This window comes from Pelodiscus sinensis, chromosome 1 (assembly GCF_049634645.1).
Source record: "Pelodiscus sinensis isolate JC-2024 chromosome 1, ASM4963464v1, whole genome shotgun sequence".
In the NCBI taxonomy this organism is placed as follows: Eukaryota; Metazoa; Chordata; order Testudines; family Trionychidae; genus Pelodiscus; species Pelodiscus sinensis.
This window is the reverse complement of record NC_134711.1, coordinates 214,658,848-214,679,172: the sequence shown is the minus strand read 5'-3', so window position 1 is coordinate 214,679,172 and position 20,325 is coordinate 214,658,848. Positions and strand designations below refer to the sequence as shown.

The window sequence follows — 20,325 nt, the reverse complement described above, 5'->3', positions numbered from 1 at the left end:
AAATTGGAAGCTGTCCCTTTAAACTTCCTGGCAAGATTTTATGTGATTTATGCTAATCAATTGACTTGACTGAGTCCACAGGTCAACCTTAATAGGCATAGTCCAACTTTCTCTTTCTAGTTCACAGCTATTAATACAAATAAAATAAAAGCACAGGTAAAAAGACTGAGCTCTACAGGAATACTATTCAGCACTTTTCTTTCCACTACGCTGGTCAAAACTCTATTTTCTCTGTTTTGTTTTGTTGCCAATTTTTATTCTGTCCCATGGTCCAAGGAGGATCCCTGCTGTTTTTTGTTTAACTGGTCCATTAAATGGAACCATACCAAAGCCTTTCTGAAAATCTAGATCAACTATGTTGTATTTATTTCTCATTACTGCATTTGTCTTTAAATTCCTCCAAAAATTCATATGCATTTAAAACAAAGAGGTTAGTTAGACTGGATCTTCCGATTTAATTTGCATATTTTTCTTAATCTTTAGGCCCTGATTAAGCAAAGTATTTAAGCAGAGTTTAGTGTTAAGCAGACACTAATCTTTCAGGTTATGCTTAAGTGCTTTGCTAAATAGGGATGGACTTAAGCACACATTGAGCTTTTAAAAATGTTATCTTAAAATGTTCTTAAATGCTTTGCTGAATTCTTGAGGCCTTATTATCTTCCAGCAAAGCAACTCTTGGAAGTCTATTTACTTTTGGTTCTGGACATCCAACGCTCTGTTCATCTGAAGAAGTGGGTTGTGCCCACGAAAACTCATGATACCATCTACATGTTTTGTTAGTCTTTAAAGTGCTACCAGACTATTTGTTGTTTTTTAAGTTTATCCTATACAGACTAACTCGGCTACCCCTCTGATCCATTTACCGTACAATGTTCTTCTTGTAGCCACACAAATTTCCTTATTGCTTCCATACTTTAGTTGTAATTGCAAACAACTCCTTTATAAGCAAAAACAAATGCATTGCATGGTGTTTCCTTTTTTTAAACAGGAGTAACAGTAGTATTTTTCATCTGTTTAAGACCTCACACTAGAGCAGCAGTCTCCAACCTTTTTATGCGCAAGATCACTTTTCCAATTTAAGTCAAGACCGGATCTATCTCAAACCCTAATACCTTTGTCCTACCTCCTTCCTTACCCCTATTCCAAGGCCTAACCCTGCTCATTCTGTGGAGATGGGGGTACAGAGGTGGGGAGAAGAGAACACCCTGACATCAGTGGCCCCTCTCTTCTGCCTCCCTGACCATCAAACAGAAGCCCTCTCGGGGCCAGTTCCAAGGCAGTGCCCAGGAAAAGACAACAGTGGGGGGAAAGGCAGCTGAAGTACTCTAGCTCCAAGTCAAACCAGTCAGGATCATCAGTCAGAGGCTCCAAGATCTACCAGTAGATCCCAATCTACAGTGCACTAGAGCAGGGCTACTCAACTTTGGAAGCCCTGGGGGCCACAGTGATACCTTGCAGCACATGCCAAAGGCTGCAACTTAAGTGTGGTTGCATATACATGCAAATATCTATGCAAATATATACAAATAGCTTCTTTCATACTGACAGGCCTGAATACAAAGATTAAGGCAAGACTACACAACACACAGGCCCCATTTAAGTTAGTTCTGCTGGTATTAATAAAATGCAATATTTGCCCAATTTCCACTCATATGACAGCACTTTCAATCAGCAATAACAGTCCAGGAATTTAACTACTAAAATACATATCAACAGAAGACCATTATATTGACTACTTTTTTGTTTTGGCTCCCACTCGTGGGCCACATGTTGAGCCCCACGTAAACCCAAACTGCACCTCAGGCCGCCAACAAACAGGCTGCAACCATCCCATTGGCCGCATGTTGAGTGGCCATGCACTAGAGGGTAGGCATGTAAAATCCCATTTAATCAGTTAATTGGTTAAACGTGATGTTAAACCAGATAATTGCTTAAATGAGGACAGGCGGGGGAACCACACCAGCCCAGCAGCTACAGGCAAGGGATGCTCCAGAGAGGCTGAAGTGCCTCTATCCACGATGCGCTGCTCTGGCCAAGCTAGAGCAGCCTCCAGAGGGCAGACCCACTGATTAACCATTCACATCCCTACTATAGAGGATGAAGAGATTTAACTAAATCAGTTTGCATACCCTTTTATTTAAACTGGTACACAAATTGAGTGTATATAAGACTTTAAAACTGGAATGTCAAACTCATTTGCAGAGAGTCAATGTTTAAATGTGATTCAGGTGATAGATGTAATTTCAGGACTTCATGGGTCCCTCACTCAGCAGTAAATTTCCCACTCATATCACTAAGTTTGTTCTGAAGTTAGAAAGATAATACAGTCTAAACTTTTTATATGTCTTCAATAACATTTCATTCAGCATCACTAAAACTCACTTTTAGGCCACTGCTGTTTTTGACTTTTGTTTCTTTCCTTATTTGTTAATAGTGCTATCTGTAGGGTAGTATGGGAGAATGAAGACAGACAGCGGAGGGGGGGGGGGCGAAAGGAGCAGCTTGAGGAGAAAACTTCAGTTTGAAACTTTCTCTGCTCCCACCAATTGCCAAGTTCCCCTTTCAGCCACTTTTTATGGTATAAAACATGTTGTAAATTGCACTGCTGTTGGCATTTTTCTGCAATAGCAATTCCATTGAAATGGAAGGATAAAGAGGATGGGTTTCCACTCTGCAAATGTGTAAGTTTGCTGCTCTCTGTGTGAATACAGAGTATCTTCTACATGAGGTCTTCTATTCTTCACACCAATTCCTTGTCTCCTCTGGAAAGCTTGGCTTCTGCAGGAACCAGGCTGCTAGCTCTACCTCTGATTCATGTTTCCTCCAGAATCTATTTCACACTGTAGCATTCAGGGTGAATTAGTGTTAAGATGCTACAGACTTTCTGTTGGCAGTAACTTGCCCCAACTTCTCTCACAGATTTGAACTGAGTTGAGGAGAAAGTGGTGGAGACTTGCCAACCCTCAACACTTCACCACACTCTGGTCTGTCCCTTTCAAAATCATAAAAATAGAATCTGATGTGCTGCAGTGGGGGGCTTTCTGTAGATATGAGGGTCAGGGAGAAGGATATTTGCCATGGAAGTGTCACTTCCATTCCAAGCTTGGATCTATGGACACAAGATCCCTTCTGCACTTATGTGATGGGGACCATATGGTGACAGCCTTTCTGATTTCAAAACCAAGTTTTTATTGACCAATTAAAAGAACTTTTTTCCCATTCACAACTAAGTGCATGCCAAGTTGCAGTGTTTAAAACCAAATTAGTTTAGGGTTAGCCAAACCAGAAAGGGAGGGATCTGAAAAAACAAACAAACTAAACAAAAACATGTTTTAATGTTTACACAATTCAGAAGAGGCCTAAAAGACTTTTGTGAAACCTTCTACAAGAAAAAGTCATGTAATCTTTTTTGGCTAAATGAAACATGCTGTCAAATCCCTTATGACAACATTTTAAGCCATTGAAAATGGGGATTTAGTATGACAATGTCATCTCAACCGTAACTCTAAAAAAAATATAAAGCATATTTCAATGGTACTGTAATCATGATTTTTGTTAGTATCCTTCGAGGCCAAAAGAACAATGGAAGTACTGATTGGGTGACCCCCCTCCCTCCCCTCAACAGCATAAAAATAAATATACAATAAAATGTTAATTTAAAAGTATCTTTGGATGGTCTTTTCTACTTTACTACTCTGGATTAAGCACCTGGTTATATGGGGTGGAGCCCAGGGTCTCAATAGAAATAAAAGAAAAAGAAAGTCTCAGGTTTAATTTCTAAGTTAAAGCTGCCCCATGATGATTTGATCATGTCTCTCTGTAGATATCTAGGTGACTTTACCAGAGAATACTTGATGCCTAAGGATTTCCGGTGCCTACAGAGTTAGGCATCCACTGACCTGTGCTTTTATAAATGTCAGTGGCACCAGGATGTTGGCAGAGCTGTCCCATCCATAGGATGGCTTGGGGCAGCCACCCCAGACCTCAAGCTTTGGGGGGCCTGGTGGTAGCCACCTTTCCTGTCCTATTGATGGGTCCCAGGGCATCCTAGGGGATTACTGCGGGGGGGGGGGGGGGGGGGGGAGGCAGCAAGGGCTGGGGCCCCCTGCATTCACCGCCACAGCAGGAGCCGGAATGACCAGGCAGTCTGCTCCACTCCACCCTACTGTCTTCTCCCAGCCTTCTGTGCTTGGCTTTAACAAGAAGCTGCTGGGAGGGTGGTGGGACAGAGCACAGCAGGCTACTGGATTGTTCCCTGCTCCCACTGCAGTGATGAGTGCAGGGGAGGAGGGCAGCTCCTGCTGCAGTCCCTTCCCCCCCAGTAATCATCTGGCTCATTCTGAGGGGGAGGGAGCTTCTGTAAGGGGATGGGGCAGGGACTGGCTGGGGGCCAGAGCTTGGAGAAGGGGTGGGGTGGGGGCAGAGCAGGACTGTAGCAGAGATGGGGTAGATGCAGGGCCTGTGATGTGGAAAAGTTGTCCCAGGCCCCGTGCCCCTCTAGAAACAGCCCTGGATGTTGAACTTGGGTGCCCAAAGGAGCAATTAGATGCCTATGTCCCCCTTATGAATCCAGCTCTCAGACACTACAGTAATAGTGTCTATCTCTAATGTAGAACATTTGTATATAGCTCTTTACAAAGGGAGGTAAGTAATATTAGCCCTGATTTACAGAGAACAGAGGCACAAGGGTGAAGTGTCTTGTCTGAGGTATAGCAATTGTGAGGGTGCCCAGGACTGTAAGACATTTTGTTACCCCCCTGTCACCAGCGTGAATAAGACTCAAGATCAGCACCTCATTTAAAACTGCAATCCTGAGCTATAATTATAGTGAAAACAGGAATAAGTTTACTATCCAAGATTCAATAATTATTGAGTAAGGATAATAGAAACAAAGTGTTCAGAGGAGTAGCCGTGTTAGTCTGTAATTAAAAAAACTTTAAAAACAATGGTCCTGTGGCACCTTAGGAACTAACACAAACATACAAATAGTATCATGGAGAAGTGGATTGTGCTCATGAAAGCTCATAATACTATTTATATATTTTTTGTTAGTCTCTAAAGGTACCTCTACACTTGCCCCCTTCTTCGAAGTACAATGAGAAGTACAGTTAATTTGAAGTTCGGGGTTTTCCCTTGGAGTACCGTGTCTACACACGGCGAGTTAATTCGGGCTAGTCAATTTCCAACATGGCGACCAGACGCGACTATGCTAATCAAGCACGGGATATTTAAATCCTGCGCTTGATTTGCAACTTCGGTCGCCTTCATTTGCCTCCCTACTTCAAAGAAGGGGGCAAGTGTAGATGTACCCTCAGGTGCTACAGGACCTTTGTTGTTTTTTAAGGTTTTTTTTTAAAACAAAGAGCTTACATACAAAATCATAACATGCTTTCTAGAGACTAAACTTAGCTGAACACGCAAACCTCCAGTCAAAAGCAGTTTCTCACCCCAGATGTCTTCCTGTTGCGTTTTCAACCAAGCCTAAGTAACCTCCCATTTTCATGAATGCAAATTGTACTGCCTATTTATTTCTTAGGCTCACAATGAGGGGAAGATGGGGGGGGGGGGGGTATTCCTTGCCCTCTACTTATAACCCCTAACATTCAGTATCTATACTAAAACAGTGCAACTTCTTTGACATGCTTTCCTGTGTACTGCTGCCCCATTGAGTTCATGTTCCTTTGATAATTTTGAATATAAATATGCAACCATTGTGTTAGCTTATATAACTTAACATCCAGCAAAGAGATGAGTGAATAAACATCTCGGCTATATCTACACTGCAAGCTTTTTGCGCAAAAACTTGTGGAGCATCTACACTGCACACACGTTCTTGCGCAAGTAAATTTACAGTAAAGCATCAGAACAGAGGGCTTCTTGCGCAAGAATTATTCTTCTTCCCAGGGGAGGAATAAGCCCTCTTGCGCAAGTGCTCTTGCACAGGAAGGCAGTGTGGATGGGCAACAGGGGTTTCTTGTGCAAGAAACCCCTCCAGCTAAAATGGCCATCAGAGCTTTCTCTTGTGCAAAAGCACATGGCAGTGTGGACCTGCCTCTGCGCAAGACCTTGTGCAAGAAGCCTGCAGTGTAGACGTAACCCCGTCTGACTGAAATCCTTTTTCTTCACCTCTGCTGTCATATGGAATCTAAGAACACACTTTCAGTGAACACGCATAATTCCTTACCTACCATGCTACAGGTTTGACCTCTTTGGTCTGGCACACTTGGGACCTGACTAGTCCCGGATTAGGGTTTGCTGGATCAGGGAAGGTCATTTCTGCCCCCCCCCCCCATCACTGGTCCCGCAGCCATGGCCTCACTGCCAGCCACTAAGTGTAGCTGCCTATGCCTAAGGCGCGCTGTCCGCAGGGGATTGTGAGGGGACCCCAGGGGAAGAGGAGGAAGGACTCATCAGCTGCAGGGGACGCTCAATGGCACTTTTTGTGCAAACCCCCCCGTCCCCCCCCCCCCGCTAAGTGATTTGCCTCGCGCACGTCAATCATGCGGCTGCACCGCACGGGGGCCGCGAGGCTCAGGCACCCCCGCCCCCTCCGCATCGGGGTCCCCGGGGCGGGAGGCGGGGCTAGCTGCGGCCCCTCCCCTCCCGGCGTGGGGGGCGGGGCTTCTCTCCTCTTCGCCATGACGAACAAATGACCGCGCGGGGAATGAGATTGAAGTTCCAGCGAGGCGAGCGCGTTCTCTGCTTCGAGCCCGACCCCACCAAGGCCCAAGTGCTCTATGATGCCAAGGTCAGGCCCGGCCGCGCGCGCCGCTCCTCCCCCCGCTCCTCCCCCCCCGCCCGCGGGGCCCAGCCCGGCCGCGCGGGTGACGGAGAGAAAGAGGCCCCGCCCCATCCGCCCGCCGGCCGCGGTCTGGCCTAAGGGGCTCCTGCCCCGCCCACCTCAGGCCAGGCTCAGCAACCGCCACCCCAACCCCCGCCAACCGCCTTCGGGCCGAGCTCAGCGGCTCCGACCCTCAAGCGGGCCCGGGCGCCCCGTTCCCCTGGGTCCCGGCCGGCAGCGACGCCTCGCGCCCGCTCCGGGTGATGGTCCTCCCGGCTTTGTCGCCTCGCCCGGTGCGGCAGCCGCCGGGGTAGTAACCGCTGTGAGCGGGGCCGGCCCCCGGCAGGGCAAGGCTCGGCCCGGCAGCGGCTGTGAGCGGGCCTGGGCCGGACACGCCTCCGCCCTCGGTTCCCCCTTGTATCCCTGAGCTCTGCATAGCAGCCGCCTCCAGCCCAGAGCTCAGTGCTGCCGCCCTGCCTGCTCCCGGCCAGTGGTGCTGGGGAGCCCTCCCGGGGCACCTGAGCTTGGGGCTGCCAGTGACAGAGTGAAGGAGAAGCAGGTGGGGCGAAGGGGCCGTCTAAGGGCGCGTCCACACAGCACCCTAAACTCGAAATAAGAGACGCACTGTGCGCATCTCAGCTCGAATCTCATTCGAAATAGCTTATTTTGTAACTTGGCGCATCTACCCAGTGTTAGATTTTGAAATAACCTGCTATTTCGAGCCATCCCTTATCCCGCATGCAGCTAGGTTTACCGGGATGGCAAAATAGCACGCCTGTTATTTCAAAAAATATTTTAATATAACCGGCGGCTTGTAGATGCAGGGTAGCTATTTTGGGATACCTCAGGTATTCAGCAATAACTGCAATGTCGATGTACCCTAAGTGCTTAATTTCTTGTGCAGTAAAGGGGTTAATTTCTCAGCATTATAAGCAGGTGAAAGTAAGCTGGAGCATCCCCAGCTCAATCAAGAGGTGGCTGAACTGTGGCAAAAGCCAGCAGGGAGATGTTTAAAAAATGAGCTGGCAGGGGCCCGGGTTGCAATAGGACAGTACCTGTAAGACATTTAAGTTCATTTTACCCCCTGTTCATAACTTTTTTTTAAAGAAAGGTGTGGAGTTTTTAGAAAAAAGTGTGGAAGAAAGATGAGTTACTTTAACTTGGTCAACCAGAATTTCCAGTCCACAGAAAATCGAGGGTTTTTTTAATCCCAAATATGGATGAAGAGACTAACAATTTATTTTTCATGAAATGGAATGTTCTAAATCTGAAACATTTTGGACATGTCTCAAAAATTCTCTTTTGTGAATTAACACTTTTTATTTTGGCTTTGTTCAGTGTTAAACTGCATCTGACTTTGTTGGTACATTGCTTAATGAGAGTTGTTGTTCTGGAACTTCGTACCCATTCTCTTCTGTAGTCTTGGATTCCTAGTTGGACCACAAATCTTATGCTGCACTGAGTTGATTCAATTGGTGATGAGGTAGTCTGGCCCGTAAAAGAGAGTGGGAGCGTGACACACTTGAAATATTAGTCCCATCAAGCTTAGTTCCACAAACCAAAATATTTTTTAAATGAAACTAAAAACAGTTGAGGGGACTGAGCTCCCGGACCCGGCGTGAACCATAACTGACCCAAGCTGCCTGCCCACCCGGCTCCTAATATGCTTTAAATGCAGAGCCGCAGCGGGGGTAGGTCTAGGACCCAGTGCGAGCTAGGACTTAGCCGGGCTGCTGGCCAGCCTGCTAAAAAAATTACTGAGAAGGGTGGGGAGAAATCGTGTGGTCTATAACAGTGTTTCTGAAAGTGTTCCGCAAGATCACTTCGAGAAACACATAAATTGGCTGCCCTGGTTTGTTTATTTACCAGCGCCACAGCCACAGAGCCTCGCTGCTCCCATTGGCTCTGTTTTGCTCTTTCGGGGAAGCGTTGTGGGCTGATAAATAAACCAACCAGGGTGGCCAGTTAATGTGTTTCTCAAAGTGGAGCACTTTCAGAAACACTGGTCTACAGAATTAACCTATAAGCTTTTGCTTATCAGTTAATTGACTACACCATCCGTGGCCAACCCATGGCTCGTGAGCCGCATGTGGCTCTGCCCCCCCCCCCCCCCCCCCCGGGGTCTGGCTCGCGAAGTTGACCCTGAAAATGGTTCCTGGCTCCCTGTGTTCACCAGGGCAGGGGAGCCATCTGGCGCGGCCATTAAAAATGGCATATTCTAGATGGCGTCAGCCATCGGGAGCCTGATGTGATGAAAAAGCCTCTAAATGTGTTTCTTAAAGGGGCAGTCCTCTTTTTTTGTTTGTTTGACAACTGTTCCCCCTCCAGCTCTTTGCTCTATATTCACAACTATTTTGGCTCTTTGCCTGTAATGGGTTGGCCGCTCCTGGACTGCACTATTAGGGTGTGTCTAGACTACATGCCTCCGTCGATGGAGGCATGTAGATTAGACAGATAGGCAAAGGGAAATGAAGCCGCGATTTTAATAATTGCGGCTTCATTTAAATTTAAATGGCTGCCGCGCTGAGCCGACAAACAGCTGATCAGCTGTTTGTCGGCTCAGTGCGCTAGTCTGGATGCTCCACACCGACCTGAAAGCCTTTTATCGACCTCCCCGTTATGCCTCGTAGGACGAGGTTTACCGGGGATGTCGATAAAAAGCTTTCATTTCAACAGGGGAGTGTCCAGACTAGCGTGCTGAGCCGACAAACAGATAATCAGCTGTTTGTCGGCTCAGCGCGGCAGCCATTTAAATTGAAATGAAGCCGCGATTATTAAAATCGTGGCTTCATTTCCCTTTGCCAAATAAACACATCTACATGGCTCCGTCGACGGAGCCATGTAGTTTAGACGTACCCTTACATCCTTAATGCAAACTTTGTCATCTTTGCTGTTCTTAATACTCCTTGGGCTCTGGACTGAGCGCATTTCCTACCATATGGATGCTCAGAGGCAATACGCTAGTTTTCCATTTACTCTTAAGTGTACATTCTTTTTTGCACCCCCAAACCCATTCCCTAAATACTAATTTCTATAGAAAGTTCACTGTAGTCTTTCTTATGACAGACTCATTGTTTTTGGTTTCAGATTGTTGATATTATTGTTGGAAAAGATGAGAAGGGCAGAAAAATTCCAGAATATCTGATTCATTTTAATGGTTGGAACAGAAGGTGAGAATATATGTTGCATCTTTATGTTTAAACAAGCTTTTGTATTTACACTATCTTTTCAGTTGTGTTTTGTAGACTACTAGATGGCACAGGGTAAGAAATAAGTAGGAGTTAGGGCTGTCTACACTACAAAATTAGATCAATTTTATTTAAATTGTTTTAAAATCATATTTTAATCATCTTGATTTAACGAATGCAATTTTGGATGTCCCATTAGGTGGCTGCGGTTGACCAAGCATATCCTCGCTGCCAAGGGTTGCATTGACTCAAGAAGTGATGCACTGGGGGTTCGCTATCCCACAGTCCTTCAATCAGATCAGAATTCTGGGCTAGGGTCCCAATGCCTCATGGGATGACAGCATTGTGGTGGGTGGTTATGGGAGCATGTTGTCTGCCTCCCATGTCTGTGGCTCAGAACCAGCCTTGTCCTGTGACACATTTGTCTAAGAGCCTTTATTTTCATGTCATTGCTGTGTGTCCCTGTTGTAGCCCTTATCCACCAAGCCCAGTGCAATTTTGGTATAGTTTCTTTTGCTGGTTTGGAGTATCTCTGCACAGACTCCTCCACCCCACCTCCTCACAGCAATAAGATCCACCGTCTCTTGAATGCTCCATGCTGGAAGTGTTTGAGACCCTGGGCATGCATGACTGCTTCTGTAGGAAATGAATATTTTAAATTCCTCCAGGATTTTCCTGCTCACCAGGCTGAAGAGTAGTGGAGATCAGAGTGCTCACTTGAGTGTTCGCAAGGGAGTGCTCTGGATCACCACCCAGCAGCTAGTAACTCCGAATTACAGTACACTATGTTTACACTGCCCTTAGTTCGACGTGGGCGTGTCACCTGAGGTTTTTCTCCACTTATTCAGGTGGAATATAGGGGTTTAAAAGCCTTTTAGGTAGACTGGAGTGACTTGGCAGTGCAAACACTCATTGGAAATTTGTGTAGACTAGCCCTCAGGTTTGGGGACTATGGGTAGGTTTACATTGCCACAGTAAGTCAATCTAAGGTACACAACTCCAGCTATGTGAATAATGTAGCTAGAGTCAACTTACCTTATGTAGCATTACTGTAAGTTTCTGCACCATGTGGGGGTCTATGCAAGACACTTTCCCACTGACTTAACTTACTCTTCTCATGGGGTAAATGGATTTATTGGAGAGCAATTTGCACTTGATTTGGTGGGTCTTCACAAGACCTGCTAAATTGACTGTCAGTGCATTGATCTCAGCGCCTCAATCTGAACTGTAGTGTAGATGTAGCCTTACTTAGCCCAAGTGTAGAGGAATATAGGAAATAGAAGTTGTTAGTGTTATGGGGAAGTAAGAGGCTGGGCAAAAGCCAGAGTTACGTTACCATTATATTTTGGATGCATGTGTTTTGAGCAAAGTTTTTAATGAGTGCTTTTAAAAATTGTGAACGTTTTATTAAAATGCTTTTTATATTGAAAGTACGTGAAGGACATTGATGCAGATATTTATTTAAATGATGTGTAACAGAAAAGAGAAAATATGAAGGTGGTAGGAATATGGTTATTGTATAGGGCAGTTTAAAGTTAATTAGTTGTAGCCTTGCTAAATTGCAGGAGGCCGCCTATTAACATCAAAAGGCTACTGTTAGGTTCCAGGACTTTAAGTCAATACTTCAACCTGTTGATACACTACAGGCAGTCCCCGGGATACGTACAAGATAGGGACTGTAGGTTTGTTCTTAAGTTGAATCTGTATGTAAGTCGGAACTGGCGTCCAGATTCAGCCGCTGCTGAAACTGATCAGTTTCAACAGCGGCTGAATCTGAATGCCAGTTCTGACTTACATACAGATTCAACTTAAGAACCCCAGGCATCCCCAAGTCAGCCGCTGCTGAAACTGATCAGCAGCTGATTCCAGGAAGCCCGGGGCAGGGGCTTCCTGTAGTCAGCCACTGGTCAGTTTCAGCAGCGGCTGACTTGGGGACACCTGGGGCAGAGCAGCTGGGGTGCTGATGGGTTGGTCCAGTGGCGCCCAGAGCGGCGCTACGGGACCAACCGGCAGCGCCCCAGCTGCTGTACCACAGGCGTCCAGAGCAAAGCAGCGGAGCACGGGGGCAGCGGGACAGCCCAGACGCGCCGTGGCTATCATGCTGCCCTCGGGCTTCGTGGCTTTGCTCTGATTTGCTCCCCGTCCCCCTGGTCTGCAGACCAGGGGGACGGGGAGCAAAGCGGCGGAACACGCGGCCAGTGGACAGCCCAGACGCTTCTGGGCTGTCAGCTGGCCACGTGCTCCGCGGCTTTGCTCTGTTCTGCTCTCCGTCCCCCTGGTCTGCAGACTGTCCGCTGACTAACGCGTCTGGGCTGTCCGCTGCGCGCGTGTTCCGCTGCTTTGCTTCCTCTCCCCGGTCTGCTGGAGACCAGGGAGAGGGAGGGCCCCGTTCGTAACTGCGGATCCGACGTAAGTCGGATCCGCGTAACTCGGGGACTGCCTGTATTTTCATCTTTGAGTGTAATTAGAAAACATTCAAGTTATATCTGGTAATTGCTTGCCTGTTTGCTTAACTAATCATTTTTCTTTCATATTAGGTTGGGTTTTATCATTCAAAATGTGGCTTAGTGGTCCTCTTAAATTTCTGTAACTGATCTAGAAGCTTTAATAATTTAACAATCTTCTCTTTAACAATTTTATATGAAGTGGGAACACTTCAATAGAAAGATTACAGTGCCTTCATAGGAAGAAATAATTCTATAATGGAGGATTTCAGTAATTTTTATTTTGTGAATACTTTTTACATATATTTTCTGAGAGACTAATTCATTCATGTTGACATATGTTTGTGGCTCCTGTGTTTGGAAAGTTAAACTCTGTGTTGGTAAACTAAAGTGCTTGATGGTAAAGGCTGGAAACATTCTAATGTTGAAAGGATATTCCTTACCATTCTCTCAGTGCTTCAAATACTTCATAACTTCTAAAGTTAAGGAGAAATGGCTTTATTTTTCTTAAAAAACAAAAAAAAAAACAAAAAAACCCAAACCCAAGGATGATGTCAAAAGATGCAAATCTGTCATAGCACCATTTAATTCCAGATTGTTCTTCTGAAGAGCATTACAATATTACTTTGTAGATAAATGTAAATCTGTTGTTTAGTATTTATTAGTAAAGTCAGTTTCTGATTTTTAACACTTTTTTTTTTTTTTTTGCCCCATATTTAGCTGGGATAGATGGGCAGCTGAAGATCATGTACTTCGTGATACAGACGAAAACCGCAGATTACAACGTAAATTGGCAAGAAAAGCTGTGGCTCGCATGTAAGGATTTTGTTTATCTCTACTTCTGGTGGCTTTCATTCAGATTAACTATGTATCAGTTCTTAAAGAGAAGACTTAGTGTTAAAAAAATTCATATGTACTGGAACCACATCCTTTCAAAGAAACATCGCTGAAAAGTGCTTTGGGAAGTCTTGATTCAGGGCTCTTTTTGGGAAAAGAAAGATCTATCTTCAATGCTAGCTAGCCTTTTATGGCTACAGAGAAGAACAGGGTATGTAAAAACATTGATGTGTCCACCATCAAATATAGTCCCTTGAGTAAATTAATTTTGACACCTATATAATCACAAACATTCATCATCTGTGCTTATATTTTTCTTGCTTTTGCATATAGCACTGCTGCTTATACTATGATGGCAGTAATAAACAAATGGAGTAATGACAGATTGAACATTTCACTCAAATTCTTTATTAGGAGAAGAAAGGGAAGGAAGAAGAGACGTTGTCGGTTGCCTGGTGTTGACTCTGTGTTAAAAAGCCTTCCAGCTGAGGAAAATGATGAAAGTAGTGATAATTGTGAGTTGTTTTCTGTTAGTTTGACAACACTTACATCTTTCTCTTTATGGAATTGTTAACTTACTAAACTACAGTAGCATCTCAATTTTACAAATTCCACTTTTATGATGAACTAGATATGTGACAATTTTTCCTGAGTAGATGAAAGGGTTGGACATATAATGAACATTGACATCGCTGCACATTCTTATACCTTCATTGTGTTGGCTAACACTGTAGTAATTTGAAGAACAAAAAGAAAATCATGCAAAGCATCATATTGTACCTTGTATCTACCGAGAGATTGTTTTCTTAACTCAATTCTCCATTCATAAAAAAAGCATTTTACTGTAACTGCAAATTGAACAATTTGACTTGCCACTGGGTTTGGTGTTATAAGCAGTAATTATTGGCTAGAGCGTTAATATAACATGAAATATATTTTTGTTTAAAAAATGAGCAGATATTACACCAAGAACCCTTGTCTTCTCCATATCCTAGAGGCAGACAATACTCTTTTTTGTTTCTCCTTCACTCAGTTCTTCTGGTCACTCTGGCCCAGATTTTTAAAATCTATTCAGGTGTTGTTGCTCTGTATGTAAACAGCTAATTTATGAGCTTAAATCTCATTCAGCAAGAATTTAGGCACATAGTTGTTGCAACACTGAGAACAGTAATGCCGTAAGTACCATTGATCTGTGACTAGTATTGCTCTGTCTGGCCCCAGCTTCCCTTATCATCTTTGACTGGTGGGCAAGAAACTTGATGCTTGCTCTTTTACCACTTCTGCTTGCCGTGAACTTCTAGTGGTCAATAAGCTCTTTTCCCCACCTGCGTGTTAAAGAGGTCTTTTCTTGTCTTCAGTGTGCTGGTAGTAATTTTTGGTCTTTTTCCTCTATCAATGTGTAGGCTTGTATGGCCATCCCTCAGCATCTGTGTCTGAGAGGAGCCATGCCTCCTCACTACAACTTTCCTAGGTCTGCACTAGAGCAGAGGAATTAGTAGTCTACATGGGTAGGAGACTTAACCTCTCATAACCTGATTTTGGGTATATGAAGTGATACTGGTTTATTTAAAAGCCTTTTCTTTCAACCTTCTTAAGTTCAGTACCCTAACCTTTTGCTCACAACTAGAATGCAGTGAAAATTAAAAAGAGCTACTGGTTGTTTAAAAATGTTGTGAATTTGCATATATTAGTGATTATATTAAAATTGATCATAGGAAGCTCAAACAGAGTTTCCAAGCTCCTGTATGATAAAATATTTAAAATATGCTTTCAGCATTCCTAGTTTATACTTCCAGCACACACACACGACACCTTTCTTCTCCCCCCCCAAAAAAAAACCCACCTCTCTTGCAGCCTTGAATTAAATGTTAAAGTAAAAATTTGTTGGATATGAAACTGTGTCCAATGTAATATGCAGAATAAATTTGTGAGATATCAAATATAACTCTTTTCTCTCTCAAACAGCTATAAGTAGTTCTTCTTCTGACGACAGTGATGAAGGAACAGATGAAGAAATAAAAAGTGAAGAAAGTGACATTGAAGAGAGGACAGAAATGGTATATTCCTATGAGCTCCCTTAATTTTAATAATGCTTAATACTTTACTTGTTTCAAGCACTGGAAAAATTAAAACAGGATAAATGAATTAATTTGCTCAAAGCCATGCAGCATGTAGTCATAGGGCCATGACTAAAATTTATGATTTCTGGTTGTATTTAATAAAGTTATTGTGGTTGAGTTATTCAAAACCATATAACTTTTGTACTCCCTTAGATGGCATTAGTCTCAATCCAAAATGTGTTACCTTCGACTTGTTCCTCTCATTTTATTCCCACTCGAGTTTTGCCAGGGAACAGCACTACCCAGATTTATAGTTAGTATAAAATGTTACTAGTCTCTTCAGGGGAAGCAGATCTTAATGCCATCAGTATTTTAATGGCTTATATACACCGTTTCTTTAAAGAGAGACTGCTGACTTTTATATTAGACTAACATTTAGACCTATTTTTAAGAATCTAAGACTAGTAAAAGTATTTCTGCTGTCTAAAAACTTCAGTGGAAACAGGTGCACCTGAGTTGTTTATAATCTAAGCACTGCAATAGAGATCAATTGAAAGTGAAATTAGATATAAACAAATGGAAAACCAGCCCCAATTGATAATTTTAATAATAAGCAAATTTAACATGAAAAAGGAAAAAGCAGATAGGCAAACCAGTAAAAAATAAGTGAATTTTTAAAGCAGAACTTTTAAATAAATTGCAGATATTATTGGTTAGGAACTATCTTGTGTACTGTCCATCTACATTCACTCACTATACTGTTATATGTATTTTAGCCTACATGTAGTTAAGAGTCAATTCCTGTTTCTTATAAATGTTAATATTTGATGGAGTTTTACCTCTTGCAGTAATCAATGACACTTTTATTTTTTTCTTACACTGTTTTCGGCTGTTGCAGAAAGAAGAACAAGAGATTCACACTAAAAGGGACATGGAAGAAAGAGCAATAAGCATAGAAATTCCTGAAGTCTTGAAAAAAAAGCTTGAAGAAGACTGTTATTACATTAACAGGAGGAAACGGGTATGATTAATTACATGAGGGAGAATATAAGAAAAAATACCTGAAGGCTATCAAGTCACACTTGCATGTGGTGATTTCCATTATTTTAGCTAACTTGCTTATGTAGCGCAAAAAAAAAAAAGTTTTCTTGAAGACTATAGGGGATATCCTTAAAACTAGACAGATAAATGATTCAGCTATAATTTAAGGAACAACTTTGAAATATACGTATAAAGTTTTGCTGAGTAGAGATTAATTAATTAGGCATGGTAATGTGGGTTATTGCTTAAATCCATAACTGCATTATTTGACTGTCACCAAATTACCTTTTCAGCTAGTGAAATTGCCTTGTCAGAGAAATATAATAACTATCTTGGAGTCGTATGTGAAGCATTTTGCCATTAATGCAGCATTCTCAGCCAATGAAAGATCTCGGCACCATCAAATGACTTCACATGTCAACATGAACCTTCATTATGTCCCACCAGAGAAGAAGTAAGTAATGTCTGCCATTTGTTTAGGTGTTGAGGTTTGAATTTCAAGCCTAGATTTTAGATGATGTATTCTTTTGTGGCCATCCATAGATGGTGACTCATACTCCAATGTGAAAGTCAACACACCAGTATCAAGAAAACTTGAGAGAGGAGAAAATTACTATTATCCAGAGAGTTAATGTTGGAATTGATAGTAATAATACAGGGATATTAACTCAATACTGATGTATTCATAAATTTCTTTAAGTCCAAAGGCCAAATGGTACTTCATACAATTGCTCTAAAAGTATCTAACGGTGCAAAGAATGAGCAGTTATTCCGCCCAATACTGCAGTGGTACTTATACCTCAGCGATTTAGGAGCGAAATTAGTGATCACCATTACCCAAAAGAGTCACAACAATATGAATTCATTGCTTTATTTATTATACAGGCAGTCCCCGACTTACGCGGATCCGACTTATGTCGGATCCACAGTTACGAATGGGGCTTTTCTTGCCCCGGAGGACACGGACTGCGGGACCTCGCAGTCCCGCCGCCTGTGTACTCTGGGGCAAGAAAAGCTGCTCCGCGTCTCCCTGGTCTGCAGACCAGGAAGACGCGGAGCAAAGCCTGGGAGGATGCGGGCGGGACTGCGGCACATATCCGCGGTCCCGCCGTCCGGGTTTCTCTGGTCTGCTGGGGGGCGCAGCTAGTGCGCCCCCCAGCAGACCAGGCTTTTCTTGCCTGGGGTAGAGCAGCTGGGGCTCTGGGTTGGTCCTGCAGCGCCGCTCCTCGGCGCTACTGGACCAACCGGGAAGCACCCCAGCTGCTCTTCCCCAGGTGTCCCCAAGTCCGCTGCTGCTTAAACTGATCAGCGGCTGACTACAGGAAGGCCGAGGCAGAGTTGCTCTGCCCTGGGCTGCCTGGAATCAGCCGCTGATCAATTTCAGCAGCGGCTGACTTGGGGACACCTGGGGCAGAGCAGCTGGGGTGCTGCCCGGTTGGTCCCCGCTGCCCCGCCCCTGTGGGGACCTACCTGGTAGCGCCCCAGCTGCTCTGTCCTAGGCGTCCAGATTCAGCTGCTGTTGAAACTGATCAGCGGCTGATTCCAGGCAGCCCAGGGCAGAGCAACTCTGCCTCGGCCTTCCTGTAGTCAGCCGCTGGTCAGTTTCAGCAGCGGCTGAATCTGGAAGCCAGTTCCGACTTACATACAAATTCAACTTAAGAACAAAACTACAGTCCCTATCTTGTACGTAGCCCGGGGACTGCCTGTATATGATTCTCACAGTAAAATGACTGATCAAGTATTATTTTCTCAACTACAGTTGGTTAATTGTGTAGTAAAGGCATTCTGATTTGCTGTGAATTACATCATAAAGCGTTTTAATGTGCTGCAAATAGACATAGGAGAAACCTTAAAGAGCGGCTTGTGGATTGCAAAACTGGGCGTCACTTCAGTACAGCAACAAAATATTGAGAAGCATGTAATCGTTATATTTACTCACATGCCAAATGTAAGGGAGACTCACTCATTGTTCTCCAGTATGGTCAGATAGGGCCGTGGTCCCCAACACGGTGCCCGCGGGCACATGGTGCATGGTGAGCGCCGTTCCCGGGAACGCCGCGGATTGGCCACCCGTGCTCTGGGCGTGCGGTGCTTTGGGGGGGGGGGGGCGCGGCGCTTGGGGGGGGAGAGCGCCGGGCGCGCGGCGGGGGGGGGGGGGGAGCGCCGGCCCCGGGCGCGCGGCGCTTGGCGGGGGGGGGGGAGAGCGCCGGCCCCGGGCGCGCGGCGCTTGGCGGGGGGGGGGGGAGAGCGCCGGCCCCGGGCGCGCGGCGCTTGGCGGGGGGGGGGGGAGAGAGCCGGGCACCCGGCGCTTGGCGGGGGGGGGGAGAGCTCCGGCCCTGGCGCATGGCTATGGGGGGGCCCTGGCCCCGGGCGCATAAGTGTCCCCACCCCCTGGCGCCCGGCGAGCGAATGGCCTCGCCCCCTGGTGCCCGGCAACCTCTAATGGTTGGGGACCACTGAGGTAGGGTCTAACAAAGAACCCTCAAATTTTTAACTCTTGTTTGTTGATGAGTATAAAAAAAGTCATAGTCATTACTATTTTAGCCCCCTAACAATTTGAGACAGTTCACACATTTACTTCCAGTTTTAATCCAAACAAGATTCATAATCTTTCTCCTCAACACCTCTCTTGGTAGTGACCTGTTGCTTTTTTGTTGCATCTGGATTAATATAGGGCTTTACTTTTTAGTCATAGTAGTATGTGGGATGGTAAGCTCCATCCTGGTTCCTTTTTTTGACAGAGTCTTTCTTCTTTAAACCATCTGCAGTCACCCCTTTTGTTCAGAGGCCCTCTTCTTAGAGATTTCACCTTACCTTATTATTGTTTGAATCAACATCCTCTCTAGTTCATTCCTTTTGGCCTTATTGCTTTTAGGTCGATCTTCTACTTGCTAGTTAGAGCCTTTTTTACAACATATATTTCCTTAACTGAATTTAAACTAATTCTGTAATTTTGTATTTATTTTACACTTGCATTATGATAAATGATCACCCTGCCCTTCTTTCACAAACTGAGGCTTCTTATCAGGGTTTTAGTCACTCTTAAAAATTTCTGTATATATGCGGCATTTTCAGCCTTTCATGACAGGAATCTTGAGCACTAAAAAACTTCTTTTCCATTCCAAGGGCTGGTGCAAGAGACCCCCCCCCTGCCTAGTAAAGTTAAACTTAGAGGTCCATGAGTTGACCTCTTGTCAGTTTATAGGCGCACGAATTCCAAAAGTGCAGGTATATTACAAAATAGCTTTAGAGGCCACCAGTTACAGGCAAGTCATTTTCTTGTATGATTAGGCTGCCAAATGCTCTTGATCTGAAGCATCACTATTCAGTGAAGATACGTGTGTATAATGATAAAACTGTCTATTCATGCCTTTTTGTGATTAAAGCATATGATCCTTTCTGCTTAGGGGATAACACCTCTTAAAGTAGCAGTGTTCATAGATTGGCTGTCCTATTTCAGCTTAATATTGGAATGGAGTTGTTAATCCTTTAAAAGAAAATAGATTTTATTTAGTTGTGTACTATGCCATTTCAGCAGTTCATAATTGTTTAATTTCTTGCCATGTCTCAGTTTGTACCATGATAGATCAGTCACTATTTTGATAGGATAACAATATTGGTTATGTTTGCAGTATAGTTTCCCAAACCAGTGCTTATTATGAGACATCAGAAATGGGAATAGAGCAGTAGTCACCAGCCAGTAGATTGGGATCTACTGGTAGATCTTGGAGCCTCTGACAGGTGATCTTTACTGGTTTGGCTGGGAGGCTATCCCCTCCCCACAGTGCCCTGCTCCTGCTCAGAGCTGTCCCCTGGGAGCCTCCTGCTTGTTGTGCAGACTAGGGGAGACAGAGGCAGGGGGGCATTGATGTCACTCTGACCCCCCTCCCCGTGTACCCCATCTTCACAGGGTGGGGCCTTGGCGAAACGGGCAGAGCAGGAGTATTTGGGTTTGAGGTAGATCTTGGACTGAC

General features: G+C 44.5%; 1 protein-coding gene across 2 annotated transcripts in view; it reads left to right on the top strand.

The window, feature by feature from the left end:
- Nucleotides 1–6,591: 6,591 nt before the first annotated feature.
- MSL3 (MSL complex subunit 3) overlaps nt 6,592–20,325 on the top strand; it is a 35,594-nt gene continuing 21,860 nt past the window's right edge. The window contains exons 1-7 of one of the 2 annotated variants that reach the window (XM_075914874.1): nt 6,592–6,748; nt 9,869–9,951; nt 13,134–13,229; nt 13,665–13,765; nt 15,216–15,307; nt 16,209–16,331; nt 16,645–16,805. In XM_075914874.1, the coding sequence (XP_075770989.1) occupies nt 6,650–6,748; nt 9,869–9,951; nt 13,134–13,229; nt 13,665–13,765; nt 15,216–15,307; nt 16,209–16,331; nt 16,645–16,805 (755 nt within the window). In that variant the 5' untranslated portion in view covers nt 6,592–6,649. Of the gene's footprint in view, nt 6,749–6,861; nt 7,341–9,868; nt 9,952–13,133; nt 13,230–13,664; nt 13,766–15,215; nt 15,308–16,208; nt 16,332–16,644; nt 16,806–20,325 lie in introns of those variants that run through there. The other variant, XM_006122843.2, reaches the window with a different exon arrangement.